Source organism: Esox lucius, chromosome 8 (genome assembly GCF_011004845.1).
Source record: "Esox lucius isolate fEsoLuc1 chromosome 8, fEsoLuc1.pri, whole genome shotgun sequence".
Lineage (NCBI taxonomy): Eukaryota > Metazoa > Chordata > Actinopteri > Esociformes > Esocidae > Esox > Esox lucius.
In genome coordinates, this window is record NC_047576.1 from 32745604 (window position 1) to 32767623 (window position 22020).

At 39.8% G+C, this 22020-nt stretch overlaps 1 protein-coding gene across 2 annotated transcripts; it reads right to left on the reverse strand.

Moving 5' to 3' along the window:
- si:ch73-61d6.3 (occludin) lies at window positions 1-20708 on the reverse strand. 2 transcript variants are annotated; one of them, XM_010872561.4, is made up of 9 exons: window positions 20328-20708; window positions 20037-20065; window positions 17103-17900; window positions 16774-16944; window positions 7220-7371; window positions 4116-4328; window positions 2259-2430; window positions 2101-2142; window positions 1-2011 (listed from the first exon to the last, which is right to left on the reverse strand). In XM_010872561.4, the coding sequence occupies exons 3-9, from the start codon at window positions 17877-17879 to the stop codon at window positions 1910-1912; spliced, it is 1629 nt and encodes a 542-aa protein (XP_010870863.1). In that variant the 5' UTR covers window positions 17880-17900; window positions 20037-20065; window positions 20328-20708; the 3' UTR covers window positions 1-1909. The 2 variants fall into 2 exon arrangements, with proteins under 2 accessions (XP_010870863.1, XP_010870862.1); XM_010872560.4 differs by lacking the exon at window positions 20037-20065.
- Between the last annotated feature and the right edge of the window lie 1312 nt (window positions 20709-22020).

Genomic DNA, 22020 nt, shown 5'->3' on the forward strand with positions numbered 1-22020 from the left:
TTTCTTTTGTGGAGTGCTTATAGTATAAAGCACCATTTCATTCTAGAAGATTTGGTGCATACTCTACCATCAGATTTGCCCTTTTCAATGTTGAGTAATTCTGTTCTATCAGAAGAGAACACAATGTACATTATCCCCATCTAATGCAAACAGAAACTATCAAATGCCCAAAGCTTTCAGCGCAGACCACTTCATGTCAAATAACATTTAAGTAACCCATTTAAACCATCCCCATCAAGTCCAATTGACCATAGTGCTGAAGTAAGCAAGTATGACAATTTTGCTAGGCAGAAAAGACGAATATGGCATTGCTGGAAGGCATGGGCAATGTTTGGATATGAAGTATTAACTCCACAGATTACAATAGTGCCTACACTCTTAGAAATAAGGACACTATTGTTCCCTCAGTTAAAACAAAATCTAATCCATACACAGTGTACCTTTGGAATTCCACACATTGATCTCAAATGATACTTTTAGGTACCTTTAAAAATACATGTGCAGATACAATATTTTGGTACTCAATATTTTGAATATAAAACGGTACAATCACATAACACAATCAGTTACACACTCAATAGAATAGGTAAACTGTGAAGGCTTATCTTGGTTTCCCTGGGTACAAACCCTATGAATTATAAATTATCTTTGCCATCTAAAAGAAAGAAAATGTCTTTCTTACTGGGGTGGTTCCCAAAAAAAGGCATATTTACCATCAGCATTGCCCAACTGGCTTTACTGCAGTTCCATTTTTTATCATGTTAATCTGAGTTTTTCCATGTATACTAATTTAGTAATCTTATGTTCCAAAAAAGTAAATAACATTTTCTAAACTAATCCAATCAATTTGTTATTTTGCACATGTTACTGAAATAGATCTTCCAGTTTAAATGGCTTGTGTAGTGTCCTGACAATGTTGCCAACCTTGCAGGTTGCAAGTGAATAACACAGTTGCAACACATTTTGTTAGTCTGAATGAAACTATCATAATTTGAATAGGCCTTTAACTGGAAAACAAGAATCCTTCAACCACAATATCTAGGAATCTTGGCAGTTTTACTAAGATGTTTTCACCCCTACTCACAGGCCTGATGAGATATGCCCTGTAAACTATGGGTTTCATGCTGCTGTATCAGGCTAAAGCTAGATCATGAAATACAGCCTCTCGAGATACTTTGTGATGTATTGGCATAATTAGTTAACATTTTATGATAACATTCACCCTAGGAACCCACTGGGTTATGTTATATCTGTCACTAACAAATGCATTTGTTGATGGCCAATCTACAGTTCTCTTGTCAAGACAAGGCACACTGAAATAATATTAGATTAGTTAGGCGTGTGACGTACAGATAGTTATTTTTTACTATCCATGATTGGAAATGTTGTACAAGTTTGTGCTCTATGGTAGATATCCATTTCTGTGGACTCTATTTAGGAAAGTTATTTTGAAAGGTATAAAATAGGGTACCTGTCACTAAAGCTACAGTGGATCCCCTAACAGGGTACCATTCTTGTGATATGCAGCCCTTTAGAGGAACAGCTAAACTTTTATTTCTGAGAGTGTATGGAGCCATCTAAATACAGACGATAGAAACAGGCATGAGATTAATAGCTAGGAGTCACATCTGTTTCATTAATATTAATAGCCCAGAACCTTATTGTATGAGTGTGTGTGTACACGTATTTGTTCTTCTTTGTTGGCGGATAGGTGTGTATGTGTTTGTGCATAGGTCGGATGTGGATGTGTGTATGCCCACAGCGTTGTGTCTCTATGCCAAAAGGCAACTTTGGTTCCAGCGTTCTGCATAGTCGTTGTGTTGTAAAAATAGTCTTGTTAGGTTCATGTCCACGAGTGCTGTGTTGGCATGAGAACATGGCTGGGGTATATACAACGGTCAGTGGACCTTTACGAGTGGCCCTTGTCGTAAGACTTCACCATGCGTTTGATGTGGAACAGTTTATGTCTTAGCCTGCGACACTCCAACTTTTTAGCCTGGTAGTCTGGTGTCTGAGGACAAGTGAGAAAATTATTAATCATCAACAATAGAAGACATATATTAATGTATTAAACACAAGTAAAATAAAATTTTTGCTCACCCTCTTAACATCCTTCAAATTATTATATTCCTCTGCTGCAATCTGAAGTAAAGAAGAGTAAGAAGCAAAAGTTTGATTTGCAGTATTTCAGTATTCCTACTTAACTGGTGTCACTCGTGGAGGGTGGTAAAGGGAAAACAGCTTATTGCCATTCTGACCTGGTACTTGGCAGAGTTCTCGTCCAGTGTGTCCAGCTGCCTGTTGAGTTTGTTCATCTGGTCACTGATGTCATCCATCTCAGCACACAGGTTTTTGTACTCCCTCAGGTCTGCGTCAAACTCCCTCTTGTACTCCTGACGCTGGTTGTCCGACATTATCTCTGGGTAGATCCTGAGTGCGGGAGCGAAAGAATAATAGATTGTTAGGCAAACATTTCACAACCTATAAAATGTCTGCAGACCGTGCATTGAGAAAGTATTCAGACCCCTTCACTTTTTCCATGGTCCGTTACAGCCTTATTAATCTCATCAATGTAGACACACATCTTTGCCAATCTGTTTAAAAGAATAACTGAAATATCATAAGCACATAAGTATTTAGACTGCTTCACAGAGTACTATCTCAAAGAACATTTATTAGTGTTTATGGCCTTGAGTCTTCTTGGTTATGATGCTACAAGCTTGGCACACCTGTATTTGGGGAGTTTCTCACATGCTTCTTTGGCAGATCCTCTCAAGATCTGTCAGGTTGGATGGGGAAGGACGCTGCACAGCCATTTTAAGTTCTATCCATAGATATTTGATCAGGTTCAAGACTGGGTACTGGCTGGGCCATTCAAAGGCATTCAGAGACTTGCCCCAGAACCACTCCCAGGCAGGCTTGGCTGTGTGCTTATGACCGTTGTTCTTTTGCCCCATTCCTTCAATACTGACTAGTCTTCCCCAGTCTGCCCCAGAAAAACAGGCCCACAGCATTATGCTGCCACCACGTTTCATGGTATGGATGGTATTGGTCAGGTGATTAGCACTGCCTGGTTTCCACCAGACGTGACGCTTCACATTCAGACAAAAGAGTTCTATTTTATCAAGCCAGAAACTCTTGTTTCTCATGGTCTGAGAATACTGTGCAAACTACAAGTGGGCTATCATGTGCCTTTTTACTGGGGAGTGGCTTCCATCTGTCCACTCAACTTTAAAGGCCTGCATATATGGTAGTCCTTCTGGAAGGTTCAGCCATCACACAGGAAGTCTGGAGCCCTTTCAGTGTGACCATGTTGTTCTTGGTCATCTCCCTATCCAAGGCCCTTCTCTCTTGATTGCTATGTTTGGCCAGTTTGAACATTTAAATCAAATGTGACAATTCTCTTTTTTAATAAATCTGCAAAACATTCTAAAAAAATATATTGTTTTGGCATTATGTTTTTTTGTCATTATGGTGTATTGTTTGTAGACTGAAAAATATATAGAATCCTTTAAACAAAATATGAACATGGTGAAGGGGTCTGAATACATTTTAAATGCACTGTATTTGATGAAAACCATAATCATATAATCAGTAATATCATTTTCTGTCTGGCTATATTTATTGACCACTACAGGAACTTGACCAATACAGGAACTGAAGGCTCATATAATACGCAGTACAGCAGGCTTCCTATCGCCTGTTTTACAACAGTCAAATCTAGATCTCCCTCCTCTCCTCAGGTCCCTCGCAGATTGAGGGAGAGGCAGAGGGGAAGTGTATGCAGCCAAAGCCAAATGCAGCTTCTTTCTCACTAACTACCTAACCACTGACCCCAACACTGTAAACCTTTGGCCCAATTCTCTAATTATTTCCAATTATAAAACCAACTGGAATGGCATGCCAGGAGAGATTAGCTACTCTACTGGACAGAACAAGGCCAGCCCAGACCCCAGACTGCTATAGTGTGTGTGTGCGCAAACTACAGATAATGTGCGGCAGTTTGTTGCAGGTGAGTATGAACGTGCCCGACAGTGTGTGTGTGCATACGCATGTGTGTGTGTGTGTGTGTGTGTGTGTCTCTGCCTGGCGGGGTTCCTTCCTGCGTGTCTCACCTCTCCCATTCCTCCGGGTCCAGTTCGTTACCAGTCTCACCCCCTGTAGTGTACTCAGTCTCGTACTGTGATTCGTCCAGCTCAGGGTTGCGCCGGCGCCTCTTCCCCCTGTTGGCCGAGGGCTTCCTGACCCCCCCTGCCTCCTCAGAGGGGCTGGAACTGGCCCTCTGAGAGGGCTGGTCTGAGGGACGGCTAGTCCGATGACCTGTATACCTAAGGCACAATAATAAGACATGACTCCATAGGGCAGACAAACTGAATATGCGAATATCTGAATGTATAATCAAATGTAATGTTGATGATTATGCATATGGCATGTTTTTAAAATAATATACAGTTAATGTGAATCATACAAACTAAAATAGCGTGCATACACGTACATATACACACACAGTCCAGTATTACTAACCTCCATGTTTCCTAACCTTAACCTCATTAATGTAACCTTTATACCTAGCTTAACCTAGCCCTAAACTTAATGCATAATGCTTAAAGTTAACCACACCCTAATGCCAATTTTAATCTCATAACAAGATTGAAACGACTAGGTCAAAGGTTCTGTGCTACCGGAAACAAATCTTCCACAAAATGGGCAGCAATTTAGTGTAATTTGCCCTCACTGCAGAAAGATGATCAATTTATGGAAAATCATGTTTTTGACTACAGTGCGTCTTTAAGATTTTTGGGACCTGTGTTTTATTTTAGGGCATAACTTTACAGATTGGGATAGCAAACTCAGGAATATACAAGATATGGAGGTAGGATGAAATAGCATGAATACATTCATCAAAATAAAAGTTTTTAATGTAAATAACGTATAAATCATTATTTATACATTTGTTGGAAATACACATGAAAGTGATACCCTCGAAACACACTGAGAACATACTTTGACAGTTTGCCGCTCCTCCAACCCCATTGGTTCTTCATCATTGTTATTTAAGTCACACAACCCAGAACACATCAGCCATGACATTAATGCAAAATCTACAATGAAGTACATGAAACTGAATGACCACAAGAAATTGAAACCAAGGCATGAAAGGAAGAGACAGCCTCCTGATATCCTTAATAAAAAGGAGGGGGACAAAAGCTTAGCCAGATTAAATATTTCACCTAATTGCTCTGTAAAAGACCAGTGGCTATGATATTTCAACAGAACACTATATTACATAAACTCATTTAAACAAAGCTGGGAAAATTAAGTCCTCCTGTTTTGTGAATGTTTTAAGAGCATTATTCAAAACTTCAATATGGTTTGCAATGTTGAATTGTGCTTTCACTTCCTAAGGGTGTAACCTTGAAATCTGACAACTACTGCCATAAACTGTAATGTCTAGGGAAAATTTGAAGCAGAGATGAATGTTCAGCTACTTTTCTCTCTGTCTGAGAACTACATATTTATTTACCCTGAAACTTACAGAAATGTTGTGTCTTGCTATTTAGTTTGATAAAAAGGTGAAATTTAAAACAGGATTTCTCATCCAGACCAGTGCCCACTGAGTTTGCAACCAGGCCGTAGGACCTTGACATAACAAATACAGATGTTCTCACTACCGCACAGGATGGCTAATCAACTGACTGTGTGCAGTCCAGTCTGTGAGCAAGTAGCAGGAATCTGAAACATCTTTGTGAAAAGAGTAACAAACACAAAAATGGACCGGATGGACTGAAAGCCCATTGCAACTCATCTTGTAGACTCAATCGGCAGGCTATAGAGCTCAGCATATGGATGTGTCAATGAAAATGACATTCTTCCTAAACCTTTCAGAGAACAGTGAATGTAGAAAACCTGAGTAGCAAGCTTATATGGAAATATATCATATGGAAAGATTCAAATATTAATAGCCATTGAAGAATATTCTCTCATGATTATCTGCATGAGAAATTAAAAAATTAAAATAAACGGCCTATTTCAAATACACTATAGCCCACAAGCATCAAAAGCTTGGAAATAAGCTTTGAAGGGCCAACGAAAGCCAGTGAACCTGTATACAGAACAGTTAGTCTGCCATTTTCAGTCCCACAGTGATTTCTCTGTGGTGCAGTCAATCGTCAGACCTGTACCTCAGCAACACTGAAGCTCTGAAATGACATCTACTCGCTTTAATCTTCGTTTGGCTGATTTTATTGATTTGATGTAATCCTTTGACTAGGTTGACCATATCACCACAATTAATCGACCCAACAACCTATGGTCCCCAGAGGACTGTCTAGTCTGCTTTGAAACTATTACTCTCAGATTCTGCTGTCTAAACCTCTGGTGGTATCTATGAGAGTTCCTCAAGGTGAGATTTTGGGGCAGACCCTATTCTCTGTGTATATATTAACAATGTTAATTCACCCGTACCCACTTTTATGCAGACGACACTATCCTGTAATTAACCGTCACTGAACCAACCCTCACTGTGCGGAGTACTTCACAAAACAGCTTTAATAACATTCAACATGCTCCACCTACTCTTTAATACTAAAAAATTAAATGTTTGCTCTTCAGTTGAAATCTACCTGCTTGCCCCTCAATGTTTAAATCTATGTTTCTATACAGCCTACTTCTATTTGATCAAAAACATTCACTATCTTTCCGCAGTTTACTGTGTAACAATACATAAAAATATATTGTGTATAACAAACTTGAAACTTTCCTCACATGTACAAAAGAGTATGTAATGGGAGTCTGTAATAAATGAATTATCTAAAAGAAATACAAGTATTTATAATGGTGAGAGGTAAAATGCTTTGCATACATTATTAAGCATATTTAGGTAAAATAAGTCCTGTTTAGTCATTTCGCATATAAGGCCAAGCACTCAGTCTGGCACACGTAAATGTCGTTGTGCACCTTTGATTACTTCCTTTAAGTTATAGATTATCTCACTGCCAGGTACTTAGTGGCAGTGATATACTAACACCCGGCCCTTCAGTCTAAGATCAGTGATTAAGAAGAGGAAGGAAGGGTGGATGTTCCTGTAAACCCACTCAAAAAGACACTTCACTTTTGCAAGTTTATGAGCCGAAGTACAGCATTTTTTAATAGTACGGGGTTGAACAAAGGAAAGACACATTGGAAAAGGACTGAAGAAGTAGTGGACCCATTCACTTACACGTTGTAGGCGTCTCCTGTGTAGACACAGCTGTCAGGCTTGGTTGGGTAGGAGAGGACACTATTGGCTGAAGCATTAAGAGGGACGGCCTTCTCCGAAAGCACCACAGTAGGTGCATCCTGGGTACTTTGTACGTCCTCCACATTGTTCACCTAAAGCAGACGGGAAACCCAGAGAGAGGGGCCTTGGTCAGCGGCACACACTAGCAAAGAAAAAACAAACATGTAAAAGCCGTCCAACATATGCGGACAGGACAGTAATAGTTGAAAGGACTGGAGTTTGATTCAGAAACATTTTACGCTAGAATAACTATAGGCCATAACGTCTCCACAACTTAGAGGCCAAGCCCCCCCATAACACAAGACTCTATGTAAAAACTCAAGGCTTTGAATAGTGATCAACTTTCCTAAGCCTGATACTAAGTGGCTACAAGGGCAATGTATTGACTGTGCCCTGATGAAAAAGCTTGCAGACAACAGTTCTCCAAGGATACAGGAATGCCTCTTAAAATTACAGTTTGAAGTTTGGCTGAGCAGTCAGCCAGGCATATAATTGGCCAGCCCAAGTCTTGAGTGAAATGTAGATTGGATGCTTTTCGTCACTAGCACCCCCTTCGACATTATTCACTGTGAACTTAGACTCCAGAAAACTGTCAGAAAACTTACATCGCATTCCATGCGCCGCATCATAACAGAAATAATCAGGCAGCGTGGCCAGTTTGAGTCTACATCTACACAAGTGTGGATGTTTACCGTGATTTTAATGCCAGACAATCTGCCGGAAAATGGATCACTGCAAAAGTTGTCCGATCATAACACTTATTTGGTTCTTTTTGAGTAAATGCATTGCAGTGTCAGAGTTCTTGCGGCGATCCCATCTAAGCTACTCATCAGTATGTTCTTCGGTGGTGGATCTACTTCCATATCTGTTAACACACGGCAAAAGCAACACGCAAATAAATAAAAAAATCCAACGTGTGGGATAACCCATGAGCTCTGCAATTTAATCCGCCAGATGATTTACAGGAGTGCGGACTGAACAACTGAGTCAATAGACTACAACGCATATGGCTTGACACATTCCCGGCATAACGGCCAAATCCGTATGATGTGTTACTTTGTTCTATAACAGCTACGGGTCTGCAATTGTTAGGCACACATTTCAACATGAAAAAGGATTGTTTAGCACAGTGGATTGTCAATTACACACATTACCAGATACTTTTCGAACAAGTGGACTAGAATTGCAACCAGTGTTAATAATAAAAGTTGTTGTTGTTGCGGTCATCATCATCATCATCATCGAACTTGGAACACAAATAATAATAATAGTAACTCCTAACCTGGCCCCTGTTTGTTTCAAAGAATCCCTAAGTGTGCATCATCTCACTTCAAATGGTTATGCATGAGGACATAATTGTAACTAACTCAAGAAGCCTTGGCAAAACAGACTGATTCTCTGGGACTGGATTGTCCTATCTCACCAGCAAACAGAGGGGTACAAACATACTGGAACACATTACGCAGATGATCATAAACTTACATTTAAACTAACAGATCTGTCCCAGATTACCAACCACTCCTTTTTTGTGTGTAGGAATTCCAACAATGCCCCTCTGACCATTGGGCAATGAGCAGCCTAAATAAGCAGGGAAGGAATGTTTGAGCCCCAAGGACCTGTTAAGGGGGAGGGAAGGAATACAGTGGAAAGGGGGGGGGCGGGGGGGGCACTGCAATTATACCATACTGAGGTAGAGGGGGAGTTGGACACAGTTAGATGAAAAGAGAAAGATGGGGGTAGAGTGAATGGTACGGGGCAGGCAGAGGGGGTGGGGGGTCTGGAGAAAGAAATTACGGTAGAGGGGAGGGCTAATGGGAAGAAAGAACGACAGGTAAGAAGACAATGGGGAGGGGTGGGGGAAGGAAGCAGACATTGGGGCAAAAAGCCTATTTAGCCTACAACAATTGTGGTGACAACAATATAAGAAATACACAAATATTTACACTAGCATTATGAACCTCTAATTTGCACCAGATGTACGCCATAAGGCACAACACATGCACTCAGCGAAAAAGCCAGACCCCTGAACTGCAAAGTCACTGACTGTGTTGTTCACCTGACAACTAACACGGCGCACTGTCGAACAAGTGCTGTTACTGGTGATAGTAGAATAAGGGTGCCAGTATGAGTTAGTTGCTTTGTGATTCTGTTTATCCATGAAGCCGGAAGTCTTCCTACGTGACCACTCATTCCACTGCAATACACACTGAGCTAGACATCGTCTTCAGCCCTCAGTAACGACAGGGAGTGTGCCATGTTCCCTCTGAAGGTGTGGTGTGTAAATTTACATTTTGACCTTTACACGATGATAAACTGCATCTCTGCAAATCTGGCACCAAGTCTTGTTCATCTAAATAAAACTATTGTAGTGTATAAACCCTCAAAGATGGATTGAGTCAACTGCTGTGGCCACAGATGAGCATAGCACAGAATAAACAGGTGGAAACTAACCAATCACACACCCTTTCATTTTATCTCACAGCTGATAAAACTTTCCTTGGAAGTCCCTGCTATTTTTTGGACATACTGAAACTATGGCAACACTATTCCTTGCCGGCAAAACCCTCTAAGGAAAAAAGGTGCTAGTATTTATAGTAGTCCTTCAGCTACGTTTTTACAGCCCCATGCATGTACAACTCTGTTTCCAAAAAAGTTGGGACGCTGTGTAAAATGGATATAAACACAGAATGCAATGATTGTGAAAATCATTTAAACCCTATATTTAATATAAAATAGTACAAAGACAACATACCAAATGTTGAAACTGACAAATGTCAATGATTCTTGAAACAAATATGACCACTTTGAATTTCATGCCAACAAATCGTTTCAAAATTAATGGGACAGGTGCAACAAATGACTGGAAAAGATGTGTAATGCTATAAATAAAAAATGTAAACCTTGTGGAACATCTCACAACTAATTAGGTTAATTGGTAACATGTCAGCTCCATGATTGGGTATGAAGATCATTCCAGAGAGAATGAGTCTTTCAGAAGTGAAGATGGGGAGGGGTTCACCAGTCCATGGAAGACTGCACGGGCCAACAATGCAACAATTTAAGAATGTTTTTCAACCAAAAATTGCAAAGGGTTTGGGGATCTCATCATCTGTAGTACATCCTAACAATTCTGAGAATCCAGAGAAATCTCTGTACGCAAGGGACAAAGCACAAAAACCAGTACTGGATGGCTGTCATCTTTGGGCCCTCAGGCGGCACTGCATTAAGTAATTAAGTTTAATCTCTACCAGGCAAAGAAGAAACAATACCTAAACAAGATCCAGAAACACTTCAACGTTCTCTGGGCTGAGCTCATTTAAGATGAGGCGAAGTGCAAAACTGTCCTGTGGTCTGACCAATCAAAACGTTTTATACTTTTTGAGATCATGGATGCCGCAACCTCCAGGCTAAAGTGGAGGGGAACCATCCAGCTTGTTATCAGCACACAGTTCAAAAGCCAGCATCTGTGATGGTATGGAGGTGCATTAGTGCACATGGCATGGGTGACTTGCACACCTGTAAAGGCACAATTAATGCTGAACAATATATACAGGCTTTGGAGCAACATATGCTGCCATCTAGATGACATCTTTTTCAGGGAAGGTCTTGCATATTTCAACAAGGCAATGCCAAAACACATTCTGGATGTATTACAGCAGCATGGCTCTGTAGTAAGAGTCCGGGTGCAAAATTGGCCTTCCCACAGTCCAGACCTGTCCCCCCCCCGCAGTCCAGACCGGTCCCCAACTGAAAACATTTGGCACATTATGAAAAAAAAAAATACGAAAAAGGAGACCCCGAACTGTTGAGCTGCTGCAATCCTATATCAACCAAGAATGGGAATACATTTAACAGCAATTGATCTCTTCAGTTCCCAAACGCTTACAGAGTGTTGTTAAAAAAAAGAAGAGGTGATGCAACATAGTGGTAAACAAGACCTGACCCAACATTTTTTAAACATGTTGCTGGCATCAAATTCAAAATGGGCATTTATTTTTCCAAAAACAATATAATTTCTCAGTTTCAATGTTTGATATGTTGTCTTTGTACTATTTTCAATTAAATAAAGGGATTAAATGACTGGCACATCATTGCAGTTTTTATTTGCATTTTTATTTAGCATTTTTTTTGGAAACAGGGATGTAGATTAGAGGTCTTCACAATATGATTATGATTAGTATGCAATTGTATTTACCGAAAAGACCAGTTTTTAGTTTATTAAATGTCTGAGAAAATGAGCAAACTGAAAGCTTGTTATCAAAATGTGTTTCATGTTTTAACATGAAATTAGCATAGCCAGTTTAGCCAGAAAACCCAAGTGGTAACTGACCAGCAGCACATCAACTGATGTTGGATGGCTCCTATGACAATAACAGATTTCATACCTGTTTATTTAATTGTCAGGTTACTCAGGCTGATATGCCAAGTGGGTACAAATCCACCCAGCTTGGTTCTGTGTTCCTTTAATGGGGCGACCGGTACAACGTACCTTGCTCATTGCCTAAGTGGACAGCTGTTAATATGACGATTGTTATTGTTGGAATGGTAGTATTGTATACATGAACGTGTGAACTGTGAAGACAGTGAGTTAACCCAGAGGAACAGAACCTAATGCCAAGACATTGTACGTACATTGCTGTGCATAGTTCCCATCAGTAAATGGTTTAATTAATATGACATTTTCTGTCTGAACTCATTACATTAATTTCACAATTTTTGACAAGCAATTATATGGATGTGGTAATTTTCACATTTCTAACTAAGTAAAGTATTTATTAAGGCATTAAAATGTAAGGTTGTTAAATGAAATTGTGTATTAAAACAACTAAAACATGCCTGAATGTTTTACTGCAAATATTTAGATACCACACAAATAGTCTTAAATTTGTACCAGTCACAATAAAACAACAATGAACAGGTAGGCTCTCTCTTAAGGAGTCATGCTCATCAACAACAAAAGAACATCATCTAGCCAGAGAGAAATGGGCTCCAATCTAAACAGGTACAGTAGACAAATCCAATCACAGTTTTTCAGCTGGCCGTCTACATTTCAATCCCACTTCTGCGCCCTGTCTGCCAAAGCATGTTTCTGTACAAACATGGTCCAAATCCACATGACAACTAAATAGGAACAGCATGTCTGACCGCGGCACCTATTAGATTTATGATAATAACATGCTTACATTGGATAGTATTCATTAAGTTCAGTATAGCTATTAAAGTGATTAACATTTATTTCTAGCTGCCTCTTGATTATAGCCCTTAAGTGCCATGAGATTTCCAGACAGGTAACAGTATGGCTATATGAACAATAGCTGGCAAGAAAGGATAAAGGAAAAGTGGTATAAGTAGCACATCCAAATGGTATCCTTTTTCTTGCTATCTACTAGGTTGTTTTTTAAGCCTCCTTTGGAAGAATGCACTTGAAGTTTAAATGACTGAAACTATATTTCTGTTAATGTCCACACGAAGTAGCCAGGGAAGTGATGATCATACATCCATACCATGACTAGCGGATTTATTTTTTTTAGGCAGCCAGCTCAATTTAGTCAGCTATTCATGCTATTACACTAAATAGTTTTGTACTTGGTAAAGTTAGGTTGTTTTTAAAGGACATAAAATGACTATATTGATTGCTTAGCCTATTTTTGCTGGCTGAACTAGTTTTTAGCTTTTAGCAATTTGGAGTGGGAAGGTTTAAGGTTAGTAGAGTGTGGGACTTGAAAGTGGGTGAGCTAGTAGAGCCCAGAGTCCAAACTAAACATGGAGAAGCTGAGTTTAGCAGTTATGCTGTACACAATTGGAATAAACTACCAGAAGACCTTAGACGTGCCCCAAACGTATACATTTTTAAATCCAGGTTAAAAACACATCTCTTTTCATGCGCCTATGACTGAGCTCTTAACCACATTGTTTAGCCTTATAACTTCCTATATTTTTATACCGTTTTTATTCTTTTTATATATTCTTATAAAAAAATTATGATTATGATGTTGTTTTGATGTTTTCATTTTAGTATTTGTTTTTATGTTACTGTATTTTTATATATTTTTCTTTGTAAAGCACATTGAATTGCTTCGATGTATAAATTGTGCAATATAAATGAACTTTTCCTAATAGTGGTACCAAACATGTAATTCTAAACAAGCACAGGTCTAATTTTAACTGGAAATTTTTCCACTGGAATCTTCTGCAGGTACAGTCAAATAACCTACTGGAATCCCCTGCAGGTACAGTCAAATAACCTACTGGAATCCCCTGCAGGTACAGTCAAATAACCTACTGGAATCCCCTGCAGGTACAGTCAAAAAACCTACTGGAATCCCCTGCAGGTACAGTCAAAAAACCTACTGGAATCCTCAGCAGGTACAGCCAAAAAACCTATTAGTTCCTCTGCAGGTACAGCCAAATAACCTTCTGGTTTCTCTGCAGGTACAGTCAAATAACCTTCTGGTTTCTCTGCAGGTACAGCCAAATAACCTTCTGGTTTCTCTGCAGGTACAGCCAAATAACCTTCTGGTTTCTCTGCAGGTACAGCCAAATAACCTTCTGGTTTCTCTGCAGGAACAAATTTTTGATTGATTAAATTATTATTATTTTGGCACCTATCTACAGTACCCTGTAATCACAAAGAGATTCTGTTTTTAGACATTTGTGTCAAAATATTAAAAACAATAACCCACAATCTTATTTAAAAGAAATAACCTTTTATTCAGTAATTTGTAGAAGCTCCTTTGGCTGCAATCACAGCTTTTTGTCTTCTTGGGTATGCCTCTACCAGCTTTGCACACCTGGATTTTAACAATTTATCATATTTCTTCTTGTAAATCCTTTCAAGATCTGTCAGCCTGAACACACACACACACACACACACACACACACACAAACACACAATCCCAGCGTTGTTTTGCTTTGGATTGTTGTCATGCAGAAAGATGAATCTTCGCCTTGGTCTGAGATCCTGTGTGCTCTGGATTCGGTTTTCTTCAAAGACCTCTGTATTTTGTACTTTTCATCCAACCCTCTATCCTGAACAGTCCCAGGTCCTCCCGCTAAGAAACATCCCACCACAATGCTTCACCATAGGGATAGAATTTGCCAGATTATGAGTGGTACCTTGTTTGCTAGATGTACCATTTAGCATTCAGGCCACACAGTTACATTTTTGGCTCATCAGACCAGAGAATATTTTCTCTCATGATGGCACATCCTTCAGATGGCACATCATATGCTTTTTACTCAGGAGTGGCATCTGTCTAGGCACTCTACAATAAAAAAGGCCTGATTGATGGAGTGTTGCAGAGATTGTTGTACTTCTGGCAGGATCTCCCATCTCGGCAGAGAAACTCTGAAGCTCTGTTACAGTGGCTATTGGGTTCCCAGACCAAGGCCCTTCTTGTCTGGTTACTACTATTTGGCCAGACTGACATTTCTGGTAAGACTTGATGGTTCCAAACATCTTCCCTATCAAAATGATCGAGCCCACTGTGCATTGTGAGGACTTAGATATACAGCTGGGTGACTTTATGTCCAATCAACTGAATTTGCCACAAGTGGATTCCAATCAAGTAGATATATACGTCTAAGAAATGATCAAAAGACACAGGATGCATCGGAGCTCAATTTGGAGTCTCATGGCGAAGGGTCTGAAATTCTACAATATTTCATTTTCAATGAATTGGCACACATTTCCCCCCAAAAAATTTGGACTTCGCCATTATGGGATATTATGTAGACTGATGGCAAAACAATTCTATGTAATCATTATACCGGTAAATTAAGTCTGGAAAAACAATATGTGGAGAAAGTGAAGGGATATGAATTATTTCTGATAGCACTGTATTGAGCATCACTGATTGAAATAGCTTGCAGTTGATACTACAGTAATAAGAAACCAATGCAATTTGCTATACTAAAAGCCAATTTCAATATTGATGTCTGCATCCATATTAATGGATTTGCAAAAAGATTTTGAGACATTGGTTCAAAACAAGATTTAGAATTAAACAGCATGGCTTTAGTACAGTATACCACAGCATAAATCCATTCAGCCCAAGATCCACATTTCATGTTGTGGAACCTGTGACATCATTTGTCAGAGGACAATGGAGCATGGTCAGGCTGAATAGGACAGTCTTTGTGAGGTCATCACAGAGAGAGAGGGCACTAGGCATAGTGAGACAGTTACAATCACTGAACAAGTGTAGTTTTAAGTTCAAGTTTCAAGGTGTGACTCAGGGCACAGGCTGATACGATAAAGCAGTACATTCTACACATCCTGTCCACACCTCTGACCAAAGCACTCTGTGGCAACCGCTCTCACCACAAACAACTAGGAAACATCCCTAGCTAAAACATTTTGCTGACATCATTGATGCAAACATGAATTCTACTTTGTATCAGGGAATTCTACCGTAGAATGTGAGGTCATCCGTCAAAACATTGCAGCTGGCTGATGCTGCAATGTCCACAACACAATGGCCGAATAGCACATACTTCCTTTTGAAACGGCCAAGTCAATGTTCAGACCTAAACCTAGTTCACATGTGTTGACTGCCAACATAGCGTAAAAAAAAATACAATCAAAAAGGAGTTAGAAGTGCCTTACACTGGGCATAATGTTGACATTTAAAAACCTAGCATGATAGGCAGCGTTAGATTAGAGCTCTAGAAACCACCTGCTTAAACTGATCTGGTTAATCATCAGCCAGACTGAAACCAGATAGAGTGGACAAACAGCAGCTCAGCAGATTGGTAACACTACACCTAACAGTTATAAAACTAACAGTATGCGTCAAGGGGCTGGACTTACAAGGATTAGCGGTCATAGAGCACAGGTTAAAATTTACGAGTTTGATTTTCCACAGTGTTTTGTAATCAGACAATTATTTGTCCCATGACTGAAAGAAGGCTGGGGCAAGAACAATAAAAGGAAAGAGAACAAGGTTGGGTTGAGACTGATTAATCGTCAGTCAATGTGACACATAAAAGAATGCTGACTAGTTAGTCAACAATTACATCAATTAAGGAATTATTTGTCATTCGGTGGCACAGTCAGATATGTGCAAATGTACATCCACTTCTAAACCTAGCCCCTCACTGTATCGGTGTCCTTCTTTTAATATCTTCTGTCATAAAAACATTAGAAGAATGACACTCCTGTTGGACTTTCAACTCAGAGAGTAAAAATGAAGAACTGCAACCAAGCACTCCAAAGTCTGTTCGTAAGAATGCAAATGTTTTGGTTACCATTTTGAACTAGATCTTATCTACGGTAAACACAACAATTTAATTACCGACCAAAGTATGGTGTCCTTCCAAGGGTTGATCTCATTTTTCTACACCCATTTAAAAACCTAACATTTCTGTTACTGATGGAGTGAAAATACAGTATTCCAATAGCTCATCATGACCAGCTTAACAAAGACCCATGTAAAAGTAATAATATGCCAATATTACTAGAACACTTATTATACTTATATGAGTTCTCTTACCCAGTCCTCCACATCTCTTCCATCGGACATTAAACCTCCAGTCACAGGTGGTGGCACCCAGTAGATGTTGGGCTTGCCGTAGCGCCATATCTTGCTTCTGGTTTTCTGTGAGAAGACAGCAACCACGACCAATGCAGTGGTAACCAGGAACCCAAGCACCATAGCCACACCCTGGAGGAGAAGCATCAACATGACATTCCTGGAAGTACATCGCTTCAAACACAGTCTGAAGTACAGTGCCGGAATAAGGACAAAGAAATCCTCACAACATCAAGTCGACATATATCGAATTATACATTAGGAGCTAGCTACTATAACTGTTGTTCTACCTCTTGCGGGTCCACGTAGCAGTAGTGATAGAGGTACTGGTTGTACATGCCGAAACTCCCCACACCTCCCATACTGGAGTAGCTGGATCCATACAGGTTCTGGCACATCATCAGCATGGGGTTGTAGATCATGTTCTGAGAGCTCTGTGCCATAGGGTTGACCCCCACGATATACACAATGTTGATAATGCCCTGGATAAAAGCCATAATCACACTGACCACCAGAACCACTAGGTAGAACTTTCTGCTTCTGAATGTGGTCGATTTAGAGAAAGTGGCCACGAAGAATCCCAGCGCCACAAAGAAGTTGATGGCCGCCATGGCGATCATGCTGGTCTTGGCCGAGTAGGGTGTTGGGTAGGAGCTACCATAATAACCGTAGCCTCCTCCGTAGCCTCCTCCATAACTCGAGCCGTAACTGCCCCCAATTCCTCCGTAACCTCCGCCGTAGCCCAACCCTCCACCGTAAGAGCCCATTCCAACGCCCCCCATCCCATACTGCATGTCCCAGACCAGTGTGGAGGCAACGCATGCGAAGATTCCAAGGCAGAGCACTAGGATGGTCCCAAACATGGCCTTGACGATGCCGGGAGGGGAGAACCACTTGTAAAAGTGTTGGGGCTTCTCATCCATGTAGTACGAGCCTGGTGGGGGTGGGTAGGGATCAAAATCACTCTTGGGGGGGTGGTAGCTTTGCGGGGGGCCATAGCCATTGGAGGCTGGGGTGTATGGCGGACTGTAGACTGGAGGGCTGTCGTAATGCTGCTTCTCAAACATATCTCCCTGATGGTGAGGGACCTACAAAGACAAAGCACACTGAAATGTTAGTGGAAACTGGGCACAACTGCTTTTTGAGTCTGCTACAATATGGACATGGCTTTGAATAGGTATGAGTTGTGGCACTTTACAACTTGGTTTTACGATAATATATAATAACTATGTTCTTGGCTTTTATTTGATGTTTCTTATTTGATTGGATCCAGTATTTATGGCTTGTAAAAGTTTGACGATTGTAGCTAAATGTACAGACATCAGTCCAGTGTCAGCTCAACTATTAACTTTACCATAATTATGTGAATTAGGCATGCAGAAACTTCCCAAGCAATCAGAAAAGGACTAAGCCATAATTTCCCACATTACAAACTGAAATCCTTTAAAATTGACCTTAGCTTTTAGTTCTCTGAACCAGCAAAGTCAGAATCAGCATGGAGACGTTGGTACCAGAAAACGGCTTATTTAGCAGTCCAGCACAATGCTGCTTTTCTCCCAGCCCCAGGCAGTGGGAGTCTTCCTTCAATCCCTCATATTGTCCAGCTGCCTTTGAACATTTCATATCCCACCCTCACCCAAACTATTTTCTTCTGAATTCAGGCTATACAGAGTCCAAAAGAGTAAACAGCTTGAAAAATACCCATTATTTTAAAAGAATCATCAAGCAAAAAGTTGGCATCATGACAATGTTGATTTAAAGAAACAGTATCCAAAAGAGAAATTCAAATTTGAATCCCTATCCTTTATTTCAGATAAGGCATGGCAGCTTTTATAGGAAAAGACTCCATTGTTCCATCCATTTTTCACGTGACATTATAGCACCACGAGAGAACAGTCTGTATCAAAAGGCAGAAGATAACAGCAGTACAAATAAGTCAATAAGATTTCTTTCTGCCTGCTAGGGGGAATAACTCCATGTTTCCTTAAAGTCACAATCACAGACACACTGGAAAACAGCCCAAATCTTTACATCATTGAGGACAAACAAAAGAGACAGGCCTGGCAGGACCCACTACAGCCATTAATTCTCTCTATGTATGCCTCAGGAACAGACTACCGTTCAGTAGGGGTTTTGTCAGACAAACAAAACTCCTCAGACACCACCTCATCCTCTTCCCTGCTCCCATCTTTCATTCGGTCTTCCCTCACTTAATCTCTCTCGCTCCCTAACTTCTTTGTTTTTTGGGGTACAGGGAAATTGTTGTTGCCATGGGCTTTACAAGGAAAAAAAACAGCACAGCAGTGAAAAGATCCAACAAGAGCACTCCTGTGTGGATACTGTCTGGAACAAAAGAGAGCAAAGGGAGGGAGATTTGAGCCAGAGTATTATGTGTCTTCTGAACAGGGTTTCACCTTTGTTTATAAATAGCCTGCCCAGTAGCTTCCATCATCACACCATATTGGAAACATGTCACTATGAAGTGTGTAAAGTTTGGTCTCTTACAACTTTCCAGCAGCTTTCTCTGAACCCACTCTGTGATACTGCTTCGCCAAAAATCCAATGAGTGGATAAAGGAAAGAGTGTAGGTAGCAAGTCCTACAATACAGCTATAAACAGCATATAATGCAGAACCTCATGTAAATGTTTTTTTTAAACAGACAACTCTACGGTCCAGCCTCAGGACAACATAATGAAAGAGGACTTACAAATCACTGCCAGCCAAATATTCACTGAGCTGCTGCCATTCCATGAACACTCAATCATCTATTGTTGATAACAGAATTCCTAGCAGCATCACGTCCCTCACATCTGTCCAAAACTATGAAAGCCTAGTCTTATGTAGGTTGCATGAGTTACTGGGTCACAGACATTAGTGATATTCCAGGTGCAAGGGAACAAGGACATATTGGATTTAAAAAATCTAAAAAAATAAGTAGAAAGCAAGTGTGCCACACGCAAACAATAGTTTACAATCTCACAACAGAGTGCAAGACGAAGTAATGCGAGTAACTTTTAGATATTTAGACACAAACACAAATGGGCATAAAGCCAATTAAAGAAATCACCCGTTTTATTCCGAGGTGCTCCAATTTCATTTGATGTTATTTTGAACAAAAACTAAAGATTTTTAAGGGATTATGTCATCCATTAAGCAGGATGTACAATTGACGTAAACGTTAAACAACAGAAAAGCTAGTAACAATGTGAACGGAAACCCCCACCTGAGACAGCCCGGAACTCTTCGAGCGCACTTGTCGTGGAGCAGCACAATTTCAAGTAGTGCGAAGGAGCAAAAAATGTTGATAATATCACATATTTGATATTGCACATATAAAAACTTGAAAACCATAGTCAAGCATCCCTACATATTTTTATATAGCCAAAATAGCAATATAAACACCTTTTTGGATGAAATGTTAAAAGCAGTGTACTATTGAAATGGCTACTCAAATCTACAATTTAAATTCTTGATTATTTCGGATTGAAGACAATATCAATCAGATTTTACTCACCTGAGAAGTAGGAAAAGCAGCTAGGTTTTTGGCGTTTGATGCAGTTCCAAATGGAGCGTCGTTTTTTCTGAATTTAGGTTTGTATCCTTAAAGATTGAGGCCAGGTCAGAGAAATAGAAATTAACAGATTAAAACTTGCTCAGCTACGAAATGTACCTCTAATTTGATTATGTTTTAGTAGTGGTGACCGCTTTTTGTCCTTCCGTCCCACGTCCAGAGACCACGGTTTTCCAAGGACTGTCCGTGAACAAGTGCTTTGTTGCCCTTGCTGGAGGTAGGTGTGATTTGTAGACTAGCCACACTAGCCCGACTTCCCACCGTAGACAAGAATAGTCATGTGTTCAACTAGCCTATAAACTTCATTTGCTGCTTTAGGAGAGCCCTTCCTCTACGACATATCATTTAAGCGATACGTCAAGTTCAGTTGTTTTCGGGGGTGGGGTTTGTGCATTTTCTTCTCACTAATTACAGGTATTTTTTCTAGCCTTACAATCTATAAACTTATGTACTTTGTCAAAACATTTTCCTACCAATATTAAAATAAGATAAATGTAGACCAAATACATACTGTATAGATTTGACTCAATTGATTTTGATTACATTTGTATGTCCATATGATATTTCCACTTGAGCTGTAACAGGCGCAAACTGCATTCTATATATTTATTTTATTTTATTGCAACTCATACCGTAAATGTCCATATTGTAATATCATTTGATATTTTTGTTCTCTGGGCTTAAAGGGATAGTTTGTGATTTTGGTAAAGACTATAAAGGCAGACTTCCCCAGAATTATAAAATAAATTTGTAAGGTTTGTGCAACTGCTAGTGCAGTGACTGAACATATTTGGTACAGTTGGCCAATTGTGAGGGTTATGTATAGAATCCCAGCATTTATTTTTAAGTTAATTGTATAATATAGGTTATACCATTTAGAAATGAAAAACACGTTTTACAAAGTCCTTCTATTTCAGGAGCACCAAACATATTGTGACAATTGACTTGACAGGTGTTTCTTGTCTGTCTGGTGTACTCCATCACATTTGTAGAAAGGCTATGTTCAGTTTTGATTCTAGGTTTTGTGTTTGCTTTTGGAGCCTGTAATTAATGTCTGTCAGCATGAGGACCAAAATGGAGTCAATGAAAGTCAAGGAAGCTATGTGTGTAAAAAACAGAAACATACAGCTTGCCAAAAACAACAGGTTGAAACATCATGAAAAATAAAGAATGCACTAGTGAGTTTAGTAATCACAAATTGCCAGGTAGACTAAGGAAAACTTCTACATTGGATGAGCAATCAATGCTTGTCTGACAGCTTAGTTCTGCAGACTTCAACAACAGACTTCATCAGCAGTCTTCACCAGCAGCACAATAACATCTCAGTCATTGTTTTATTTCAAATCTAATGTGCGTAAGTAAAGAGACTAAACTTGTGTCATTGCAATAATGGACTTAACTGTAAGTGCTTCACATTAACCTGGTAAAAATCTATATGTACACAAGCACCTTAAAATAAAGCTTAGAACTTTAACCTCATGGTAATTGTTTAATTTCAAATTCAAACTTTGGAGAGTAGAGCCTAAAGTAGAAAAAAAACAACTTACTCTCCCAATAATTACACAGTGCACTTCCTTTATACTGAATGCAGAAACATAACATTGTATCCACAATTTTCTATGAATCTTCGGAAGAT

What these genes read in the sequence shown, in the direction of transcription:
- si:ch73-61d6.3 (XM_010872560.4), bottom strand. Translation starts at nt 17,879, where the DNA reads ATGTTTGAGAAGCAGCATTACGACAGCCCTCCAGTCTACAGTCCGCCA. An exon ending in GCTACGTGGACCCGCAAGAG is followed by an intron (nt 16,945 to 17,102) that starts GTAGAACAACAG and finishes CTTCTCCTCCAG; the next exon opens with GGTGTGGCTATGGTGCTTGG. An exon ending in GACCCGGAGGAATGGGAGAG is followed by an intron (nt 2,431 to 4,115) that starts GTGAGACACGCA and finishes TCCCGCACTCAG; the next exon opens with GATCTACCCAGAGATAATGT.